This window comes from Oryzias latipes, chromosome 21 (genome assembly GCF_053564925.1).
Source record: "Oryzias latipes strain Hd-rR chromosome 21, Olatipes_Hd-rR_3.1".
NCBI classification, from domain to species: domain Eukaryota; kingdom Metazoa; phylum Chordata; class Actinopteri; order Beloniformes; family Adrianichthyidae; genus Oryzias; species Oryzias latipes.
In genome coordinates, this window is record NC_136257.1 from 27,479,329 (window position 1) to 27,490,745 (window position 11,417).

General features: G+C 39.3%; 1 protein-coding gene across 1 annotated transcript; it reads left to right on the forward strand.

The window, feature by feature from the left end:
* Nucleotides 1–707: 707 nt before the first annotated feature.
* Nucleotides 708–8,745, forward strand: chaf1b (chromatin assembly factor 1, subunit B). Its single transcript, XM_004081798.5, has 14 exons — nt 708–821; nt 1,146–1,303; nt 1,539–1,671; nt 1,920–2,040; nt 3,085–3,188; nt 3,260–3,356; nt 3,441–3,528; nt 3,677–3,770; nt 4,330–4,399; nt 4,517–4,608; nt 4,705–4,864; nt 5,872–6,375; nt 7,563–7,651; nt 8,383–8,745. Exons 2-14 carry the CDS (start codon nt 1,178–1,180, stop codon nt 8,490–8,492), a joined length of 1,788 nt encoding a protein of 595 aa, XP_004081846.1. The 5' UTR covers nt 708–821; nt 1,146–1,177; the 3' UTR covers nt 8,493–8,745.
* The last annotated feature ends 2,672 nt before the right edge of the window (nt 8,746–11,417 follow it).

An 11,417-nucleotide genomic window follows, 5' to 3' on the forward strand; every position in this document is an offset into this window, starting at 1 on the left:
TCCACTGCTCTCATTTCAGTTCTCTTAGCAAAGTCCATCATTCTGCATTCCTAAATGCCAAACATTTGTTTTTCTGTTTGAACTTTGGCACATTACAAAACATGGCTAAAATAGACATGATTTAAACAGAATTTCGGAGTAATTACAATCAGAGGAAACAAGAAATGAATAAAATAATAAAAACAACTACTAATTAATTTGATAAAAAAGACAAATGAGAAGAAAAGGGAAAACAAATCATACGTTTCTTTCAAAATAAAGGTAAAATGTTCCTTTTTTTGGCCCCTTAAGCAGTTTCAGTGATTTTAAATATATTCTGAATTCAATATATTTTGAATATACTAAAATTGATGGGAAGTTTTGCATATATTTATATTTACATATATTAAATTTGGCAAGACATAGAATCATGTTTTTGCAGATTTCTCCTATTTTGATTTTAATAATGAAACAAAAGATGATACTGTCTAATGTTTTAATATAAAATGTTTTCATATATATTTATGAAATTACATCAAACAAGACAAAACAAACAGGATATGGAAAGAAAAAGACTTTCAATCATAAACATTAAAATGCTCAGTATATCATATAACAGAATATTTCCGAGGCGGTTTACTTTGCTTTAATGACTTCTTTTTATATTTATTTTAATGTACAACGTATATTACAATTTAAAATTTGAACATCCGGGTCCACCCATTTGAGTACTTCCGTCTTTTGCCCCGCCCATCCCTTACAATCACTTCCTTGACCGGAAGTTTTGAATGAATTGTACGCGGGAAAGTCTCTCAGGCAGCTTCTTTCATACACCCGTGCAGGTAAAAGACTAACTCGGTCAAATCTTTGTTATTGTCCAAAAATAAAATGATACAACTTTTTAGCATGTGTTTCGTTTACCTTAAAAGCTAACAGCAGGTCATAAAATAATATTTTTTTGACGTGACGTCTGTCTACTTTAGACACCCAAGGCAGGAGGAACCGCTAAAGTTTAAGCTAACCGTTGTAGCTTTTGGCTAAAGTGACAAAAACAAACACATATATTCCTTTCCTGTCCCCTTAATTTGTCCTATTTGCAGTTGTAACTATTTCATGTGTTATTAATAAGATTTTTTTAAGAAAAAAAAACTTTTTTGTCCTCAAAGGTCTGTTTGCCTCTGAAAGTGCGAGAAAAAAAATGAAAGTGGTAACGTGTGAAATAGCCTGGCACAACAAAGAGCCTGTCTACAGTTTGGACTTTCAGCACAGCACGGATGGACGCATACACCGCCTGGCCACAGCTGGAGTGGACACCACCGTCAGGGTGAGTGGAGGAGAAGCCCCAGGATGGTTTGGATGTAACATTAAGATGCAAGAAAATATGGATATTAATGTACAAGTCTGTTTAGGGGACACCTTTCTGTTACAAACCTCTGAAATGTTTCTGATGCAAACAATTCCACGGCTTTAAACCCCACAGACCTCACAGAGAACAGAGTAAACGCTCCTTTAGTGCCGTGTATTTGATCAGACCTTGACATAACCTGATGTTTCTGCAGCTCTGGCGGGCGGACATGGGTCCGGACGGGAAGGCCGTGGTGGACTTCCTGTCAAACCTGGCTAGACACACAAAAGCTGTCAATGTGGTTCGTTTCAGCCCCAATGGAGATCTCCTCGCTTCTGGAGGAGATGGTATGAATATTATGTAGTTTATTATTTCAAACATGTTATAGTTTAACAGTAGATAAATGGATACACTCGCTGATAACTATAGGCAGTCATCCAAAAGAGTCTCTGTTTGACAGAACTTAAAAAAAGATAAACATGTTTGAAAGGGAGATGAGCAGAAGCTGTAGGTTATTTAAACCTACTCTCTTATACTAATTCAACTTTGATAACAAAAATATGATAATGAACTGTTTGTTTTGTTTGTTATGCAGATGCTGCAATTCTTTTATGGAAGCTGAACGACACGAAGGAGCCAGAGCAAGCTCCCGTGTTCCAAGAGGATGAAGATGCTCTGCTCAACAAGGAGAGCTGGTCTGTGGTCAAAACACTGAGGTACACATGCAGAGAAGTTTGACTCTTTATTTATATTTGGTTGAATCTGTTTGTTTTTAGCACCAAATGTTTAAAGTCCCCCTCGGATCATATTTTGATCTATTTTAAAAGCAATCCCAGTGGTCTTTTAATTATGATGATGCTGTTTTTAGCCAAACACCCGGCATTTTCTAGGACATAGTTTCTGCAGAGTGGCAGGACTGTTGGTGTGGAACAACCCACCTCTTCTTTCCATCACCCATAATTGAGAGCTCACAGTTTACACGCTTTGCCGCTAACTTGCAGCCCCACACACCCCCAGCCTAACATGAGCGGTGGAACAAAATTGGCGAGTAATATTTGCGCTACCCAGCTGTACAGTTTTGAGTCAGATTCCAGCTCAAACGACTTATTTTGTGGGGGGCAAAAAGTGATCTAAACCGAAAAAATAAGAATAAAGTACCAAAAACTGATTGAATATTTATTTATTTTGTAAATGACCATGATATAGACGGGATAATGGCCTTCGAAGTGTGCATTATCAACAGTAACGCACCGCACGAAAGCAACTGTTTGACGTGAAGTTCAGGCTTCCACGGCGTGCGTTCGTTTTTGCTTCTAAGGCACTTTTCGTCTTCCATTATAACTGTTACACAATCAATGCAATGACCGTCATTAATGCTTAAGGGAAAAAAAGGTCTCAGTTAGACTAAACCAAAAATACACATGTTTGAAAAGTAGATGGGCAGACGCCAATGCTGACTGAATATTACCCCTTTATCTATTTTTCATAGTACTTTTAAAGCACATGAACACAGTCAAATACTAAATAGATAGAATGTATTCACAAAAATCTTTTCAGATTTTTGGTTTCTCTGGCTATATTAAGTCTTGCACAAAATTTGACAGAAGTTAAGCGTTTGCACCAACAACCCGTGTCCTACTGTGGCCTCTTTGTGCCACAAACTGACGTCATGTCTTCTTCAAAAAATGAAGTAGAGACTGTAAATGCTATCCCAACCCCACATTTCTTGTTCCCATAAATGAATTTTCTTTTGTTCCCAGGGGTCACATAGAGGATGTGTACGACGTCTGCTGGACGAGGAATGGGAACTTCATGGTGTCGGGGTCTGTCGACAACACAGCTATCATGTGGGACGTCAGTAAAGGTTTGTTTCTGCGCGTTTCACACATGATTACATTTCTGTTCAATTACAGTACCTGCTTTTCTTTTCTTTAGGACAGAAGTTGTGTATCCTAAATGATCACAAGAGCTATGTGCAGGGTGTGACCTGGGATCCTCTGGGACAGTATGTCGCCACTCTCAGCTGCGACAGGTGAACGTCTGGATTCAACCTCAGGAAAATATCCGCTGTCAGTAGGATGTGATCAGGCTGAAGATGTTTTTTGTTTTCTTTCAGGGTCTTGCGTGTCTACAGCACCCACACTAAGAAAAAGGCCGTCACTGTCAGTAAAATGAGCTCAGGACAGCCGGCAGAGGGGGGCGAGGTCAGTCGCATTTTAGCCTCTGATGTTCTTAATTTGGTATTTTGAGTCCAAAACTAAATTTAAGTAAGAAACAAAATGAAATGAAACAACACGACTGTGTTCTCTGTCCCTTTTGTGCCTGTGAAGTCACTGGGTTGTCATTATTCAGGCAAAGCAGTACAGAATGTTCCAAGACGACAGCATGAGGTCCTTCTTTCGCCGTCTTTCCTTCACGCCAGACGGCTCGTTTCTTATTACACCAGGTAAACCCACTCGGAGGACGAAAATTCTGTTTTGGTGTTTTTTAACATGTTCTTGTGGCATTTTTCTGATATTGGAGGGCAAATGCTAAGAAAATGAAGCAGAAAATAAAACTTCTGACTATTTCTTAATCAATTTTTTGTGAATCTGGAGCAGGCTCAAAAATGCAGCTGGGAAAAATGGTGTTTGTCATGTATAAAATGCGTTGGACAGGTCCATCTTTGCTCGCCATTTTTTTGCACCAATAATGTTAGGTTGGGAGTGTGATGGGCTGTACGCTAGAGGGGGAGAGTGTAAACAAAGGGATGATGGGAAATGAGCGCAGCCTTACTCCCCGTCACAACTCAGAGGTGAATTTGTAATGAACTCCAGCCGCTCTGCAGAAACTATGTCCTAGAAAATGACAGGTTTTCTGATTTGGGCTAACAAGAGGATAATCAAAAGACCACAGGGAACGCTTTTACAGTAGATCAAAATGTTGGAGAGGGTCTTTAAACTTGAAAAGTTTCATTTTTTTTACTCCATAAAAGTATTGTTTCTGGATTTTTTTATTTTTTGCAGCTGGATGTGTGGAAGTTGGAGAAAACATCATTAACACCACCTACATCTTTTCCAGAAAAAGTCTGAAAAGGTGAAGTCTTGTGTCTTTTTATTTTGTTTTTTTTTTGTCTTTCAATCTTAACCTTGACATAGAATTGATATATTCTGACTCATGGATATATATATATTCCCTGCTTGTCCTGTTTAGGCCCGTTGCCCACTTGCCGTGTCCATCTAAAGCTACGCTGGCCGTGCGCTGCTGCCCCGTTTACTTTGAGCTCAGAACCAAAAAGGGAGAAGGCAAGGACAGATGGAAGAAACATTGATAACAGAGCAAATATTTGCTTTTATTTTTGGTTAAAATATTCCTCACTAAATGCCTCCTTTCTTCTGCAGATGGATCTATCCAGGATCTTCCTAATTTATTCAAGCTTCCCTACCGGATGGTGTTTGCCGTGGCCTCGGAGGACTCCATCTTCCTGTACGACACGCAGCAGAGCCTTCCGTTCGGCCTGGTGTCAAACATCCACTACCACACACTCAGTGACCTGTCATGGTAAACAACTTCTTTATGTCCATTTTTAATCATTCTAACCGTTTTCAGAGCCAGAAATCCGAGCGGGATGATGCTAACCCCCCCCCCCCCTCAGTGTCCTGGTGTGTCTGTCTCCATCATGCAACTTTTTTCACTTCCAGTTTCAGATCCTGCTGTCATTTCTTTGGGGAGACTCGGCTTTTAAACAAAAATTCTGGTTTTCTGTTATAAATCCAATAAATTATTCAGTTTTCTTCAAAAAAACAAACAAATCTATAAATGCAGAAGAGTGCAGCTTCTTGTTCTGAAACACTTGTTGTCATGTCGTCATCCTAGAGTCGCCCACGAACACAAACAATAAACTTTTGCAAAGATGGATGTGCATACTCTTTAAAGTTTAAGCTGATCATCGCTAGCTCTGCAGAGAAAATGGGTGTGTGTGTTAGTCTGGGGGCGGGGCTGGCTGCGCAGACTCTTCCTGGAAGGGGCGGTTCCCCCATGTCAATAGGTATGAGCATCCCAGTCAGTCTCAGGGATTGGGAGGGTCTGGTTTTTAGAGGAATACTCAGAAATGTGTGAACAGATCAAAATACCACTTTGGGGTTGTTTTTCGTGAGGAATGAACATTATAATACACTTCAAAACTCAAAACGTTGATTCTGCATGATGTTCCTTCAATCCATGGTGTGACATTGTGTGAAAAACTGATCCGTAAACTGATCTGTTAAAATTTAGCATCACTAAAACAATCGTCCTGACACAAAACTTCACAACTTCTTTTTTGTTTTTACCATTTTAGTTATTTTTATGCAGAAAACATTCAATTAATGTGAGAAACTGATATTTTTTCATGGCAGTCTGCTTTTATAAATCCTATAAAGATGCTCAATTATTTTTTATTGTCTGTGTTTTTATCATGTTTTACTGAGAAGCACTTTGTGATTTTTATCTTAATAGGTGCTATACAAATAGAGTTTATTAAGTTTATTATTATTTACTTTTTGTTTGGTCCTGTCTGACCCCTCCAGGTCTGCTGATGGTTCCTTCCTGGCCGTGTCCTCCACAGACGGTTACTGCTCCTTCCTGTCATTCTCTCCTGGGGAGCTGGGTACTCCCCTCAAAGAGCCCCCCACCTTAGAGGACTTTGTCCCAAACAGTAGTGAGAAGAAAGGGAAGAAACCCGCAGCACCCAAGAACTCCCCGCCTTCATCCCAGCCCGCAAATTCCTCCCCTAAAGTGAGCAAAGACGCCCCCTCCTCGACTCCCTCGGAGGAGAAGAAGGCCACGCCGAAGGGCGTGTTGAAGCCGCAGCCGCGCAGGATCACCCTCAACACGCTGGAGGGGTGGGGCAAACGCAGCCCCCCCAAAGCTCCCGCTGCACCGGGACAGCAGACGCCCAAATCTCCCTCTACTCCCCAAAACTCCCCCGCAAACAAGCCACAGATAACGCCCCTCAACCCCTCCACCCCAAAGGTGCCCAACAGTGCTGCACCCACCACCCCGAAAGTTACCCCGAAGGGACCGACACCCAGGTGAAGGCGCCGCTTCTTTTTCCAAAACCTACACGGTTCTTTGCTTTTTTACATTTTCACCAACAGTGCATTCATCTGCAAATTCACACGTCTGAAACCAACGGCAGAAAACATTCCCTGCCCTGGTTTTTGTTTTTTAGCACATTTTATTCTGTAAAATTGAGATATAACAAAATTAAGCTTTACAATGAAAAAAACAAAACAATTTTGGAATAAAACACAAAAGAGAGAAACTGCAGAAGATCCATAAAGTCCAGAACCTCAGGATCTTCTGACCTCATGTGGAGGTTTAGATGTTCTGCAAAAGGAGAGCAGAGGACGAACAAACACCTCAGCCTGGACTTTAGTTTTTAAACTCATTTTGACTATCAAAGAATGACAAAATGTCCCGTAAATAAGAGCTTTTCCCGCTTTATTTTAAGAAATTATTACTTTTTTAATATCTTATAGTAGTTCACAGTTTACAACATTTTTCTTTCAGCCGAAAGAAAAATAAAATAAATGAAATTAAAAGACGTCTTGAAGTATAAGAAAAATGCTATCTAATAGTAATTTAAAATTAACATTTCATAGAAATTTAATAACTGTTTAAAATGAGAAAAAAACAAAATATAATTTTAAAAGTTTTGGAGTTTAAAACTATAAAAAATACAGAATGTTTAAACATAAAACTATTTCCAATAAGGGTTCTCATTTTTCTCTTTTAATTTGCGACAGCAGTGTGTAAAATGCACAGGTACTAACTAAAGACACAGATACAAATAAGATGCTCTTGATGACTTATTTTGTGTGTTAAAATTGTTGTTGAAAGTGTGGCTAAATATTTGTATTCATATAGAAATCCTTAAATGTGTTTTTTTTCCTGCCTCCAGTGAGTTAAGCAGCTAATCTGATGCTTTTCATAGAAATAGTTAAGAGAAGAATAAGTTATATGCTAAACTGTGCATCTAAAAGCCATTTAATGTAGCTTTAAATGAGATATCAGGGGGTTGTGGTGTTTTGGGGGGGGGGGGTCACGTACTCCGCTCCGTTAGTGCAAACAAAGCCTGTCTGCTTTGAGGGGTCCGTTGGACCCCCCACTGCCAGCCCGAGCGCCACAATGGCTGTGCATGCTTTTGTCTTTAAAACCAGAGAAATGATGGCAGCAAAGCGGTTCATGTTTGACTGTGTGAACTCTTTGTTTACAGGAGAGTTTCTCTGACTCCGGTTGCGCCGCGATCTCCAAGTGTGGCTTCACTTTTTCAGGCTCCTTCCTCCACAGAAAAGGCTAAACATGGTTGGTTCTGATCGTTTCTGAACATTTGATTGGAATGGAATGTGTCTTTTTAAGTTATCCTCAAACATGTAATTGTAGTTTCTGTTAAATAAGACCAGATACTCTACTATGTATTAATTCTCATAAGTAATAAATGTATTGGTTATTTTTACACTGCAAATATAACTTTATTGACTCACGTTGGGCTCTGAATTACGTAAATGCGTCAGATGATCACCGTCAGAATGGATCTGGTCGTGTGATTTCAGCGTTTAGATGCTGGTGTGTTTAAGGACCCACTCTGATGGAAATGCTTTTGTTTTTTACGTGTTCTGGTAGCATTTTTCTCTAATCATGGGGGACATGTATAAAGAAAATTATGCTTAAAATTGCATTTCTCTGTATTTTTAAGTCAAATTGTTGTGAAGCAGGAGCACATGAACAAATGTTCAGAAAAAAATACACTAGGCGGGCTTCAAGCTCCAATGGGGAGAGGGGCGGTATTGCTCTCAGCCCGCAACTCGGATGCAAATTTCCAATAAACGTTGCCGCTCTGCCAAAACGATATCCATGCTTTTGGCTAAAAACGGCATAATCATAACTGAAAGACCTCTGGACAGATCAAAAGAGGATTGCTGTGGGACTTTAAGGTCTCTGCATGTGTTTGTGTTTGATCGTTTTGCACACATCACTGCGTCACACATCAACACTGCACAGAAACTGTTTTCTGACATTTTCCTGTCCCTCAACAGAGCGGCCCTCCCCGCCCACCGATCCGGTGTGCCAGCCCCCAGAATCCAAAAGGCCTAAAACCGCCGACGCTCCGGAAAAAGAAAAGGACGCCGCCGTCGGCAAAGATTAACTTGCAGAAGCATCATTTGTGTTACAAGTTGTTATTTTTGTCTTTTGTCCTCCTGTGTATTATTTTTGACTGTCATTAAAGCTGACGTGCTCCTAAAAGTGTCAAGAAAAAGGGAAGATGAACCTGAACGTTAGAGCAAAAGAAGACGAGCACTTGAATGTTTGACATCAGAGGCTGATATTTGAGAGAAATCCTCCAGGTAACGAGTGTTTAACTGTTTATAAGCTTTCTAATAAAGTCTGTTTCTCTCATAGCTCTTGTGGAATTTGTTTGACCCTAAATGTTAAAGGAGCTTTATTCTGGAAATACTATTAGCTCCTAACGTTGCATAAATCAAACACAATTTAAATAAATATGTTTACATATAACTCAGTTAAAATACCAACAAAAATAAACACATTGATTGGTATTAATCAATAAATAAGCAAGACTTTTTTTTATGAATGTGTGACTCACGATCTTAAAGACTCGCTCTGATCATCTTTTGATCTATGTTGAAAGTGTTCTTTATGATTATGGCATTTTTAGTATTCATTCATTAGTGTAGATTCATTAGTAAAGGTTTTTAGGACATAGTTTCTGCAGAGCAGCAGGACTTCTGTAAAATTTCACCTCTGAGTTGCGGGCGGGACCGTTGGTGCAGAGCAACCCCGCCCCCTTCGCTGAGCTGAACAGGGAGGTCGTGACCTGCCCAGTGTATCATTTTCTACGACACAAACTTAGAAAAACTTTTTTTCTATTTAAATGTCCAAAAATAATGCCACAAGAATACAAACCAAGGATTTTAATGGGATTGGGTTTTAAAGGCTGGTGGAGCCACTCTTGTCAGGATTAATCACGCTGACTTTTTCTGTCAAATGTTCTCCATCTTTTTCTGACACTGCTGCAGTGGTGTGAGGTCTGTGTGTTTGAGGTTCTCTGAAGATGCTGCAATTATTTTTCTCTGGTTTGGACCTTGACTCTTTGCATCACATTGATTTGTTTTTCTCTCGTAGATTTGCTGCTGCTGTTCTTGGGGGTGGTTTTCCTGCTCTCTGACCCAGATTCAGTCAGGCTTTAACCCTTGTGCTATCTTAGATGACCCCACCCTTACATTGAAGTGTTCTCCCTACCATGACAAAGGTGGATAAACGTGAAAAGATTTCATGTAATCCATGGACACCAGTGAAGATCACAAATCATTGAAGAAAAAAGGTTCAGCGCACTGTCTAGTGGGTCTAGATGACCCAACTCCCAACGTTAAAGTGCCTAGGATAGCACAAGGGTTACGCATGTCGGGGGTTTGACAAACATCTTGCCGTTCCAACTGGTACATTTCTCAAAGTCTGGTTAAAAATCTGCTTTGTTTAATAACTTTTTGACCTGTTTTTTCTGGCATCATTTCCAAAATGAACATTAACATTAAAATCCATCTGATTATTAGCATTTTGCAGCTGTTTATCCCCTTTACTTTGTTTTTTCAGTAGTTTAGAGAAAAAAAAATGTTGCATTATTATCAGGTTAATCCAGGTTTGAAAAATCCTATTTTTTTTCCTTAAAAGTCTTGAGTTGCTCACGTCAGCAGCAGTCAGGCAGTGGTTGAATCTTATTATCAGTTTGTCTCAAAGCAAAATCCAAATTCAGATGTGTTCAGATTATGACGTTCCACTGATCCGTGTTGCTCTTTATGATCCAAGCTGGGTTTTTTTTTCAGTATTCAAACCTTTTACATAAAATTATCTTTCAAATGTGTGAACGGTTAAGCCGGGGTTTTTTGCAAAAGAGGGACAGATTTGGTGAGGTGGAAATGTGTGAGGGTCAACCATTCTTTGAACCATTTTAGCATTTTAAAGTTCAATTTAATGCACATTTTATTGCGATGGCATACTTTTTATTTCTTCCTATAGAGCAAATGCATGGAAATAATTTTCTTTACCAAAATTACTGTCAATTTTTAGTACGTCTTGTCTGTTCGTGTCTCTTTATGGTGAATAATAAATTGTTATTTAGTCAACCACAATCAAGAATTTGTACGCAAATTGTGTTGGAGGCCGCATGTTAATGATTTCATGACAAGAGGCTGCGGGCCTTTGGAAATGTGAACGCAGGCCGCATTTGGTCCGTGGGCCGGACTTTGGACAAGCCTGGGTTAAGCCAACCAAGACAGAAGTCTCCAAACAATATAAAATCTATTCTTTAACATGTTCTGTCAGGTCAGTTCTGTCTTTTATTTTATTTGATTGCATTTTACGTTATAAGCTATTCATAAATGTAGGCTACCTTCACCCAAGAGCAGCAGGGATAGGCTCCAGCGACCACATGTCTCCAAAAAGGGGATACAGCCGCTTAAAAAAATGAATGGATGGGCTTTAATACTATTTGGACAGAGCTCCAGATCTGACACAAAATAGCAGCATTTTGTTTTTTTTAGCTTATTTTGCATCATAATGCCTTTTTGTACTTGTAAAATTGAATTAATATTGGTAAATATTTGCATAAAGCATAAATTTAAGCCTTACCTATTGGCTCTTGTTTGGCTTCAACGTTTGTTTTGGTTTTTTCACCCCCCCCCCCCCCCCACACACACACACGCTTATTTCAATTGTTGGTTTTCCAGTCATCATTATCTACACACAGAACAACAAAAGCAAGAGGGCAAACAAAATACCCAATAACAGGGCTGTTTTTTTTGGTTTGTTTGTTTTTTGCTAATAAAAACCTTTAAGCGTAGAAATCCTCTGTAAGTTTAAGTTAGCTTCCACATATTGGGATCCTTTTTGCCATTTTTGTTGAAATGTATCCTTTCGAGTTTAGTCGAAAAAAGGCAAATTTCCTTCATAGTTATGCTGATGACACCCAGTTATATGTGGCTCTGTTTCTTGATGACCTTCGAAGATGTGATTTAGATTGCAAATGTTGATGGGAGAGATTATGTAATAATTATGA

Excerpts from the sequence above, each read along its gene's own strand:
- chaf1b (XM_004081798.5), top strand. The coding sequence starts at position 1,178 with ATGAAAGTGGTAACGTGTGAAATAGCCTGGCACAACAAAGAGCCTGTC. Across the intron at positions 3,189-3,259 it reads CATGTGGGACGTCAGTAAAG|GACAGAAGTTGTGTATCCTA; the intron begins GTTTGTTTCTGC and ends TCTTTTCTTTAG. Across the intron at positions 7,652-8,382 it reads CACAGAAAAGGCTAAACATG|AGCGGCCCTCCCCGCCCACC; the intron begins GTTGGTTCTGAT and ends GTCCCTCAACAG.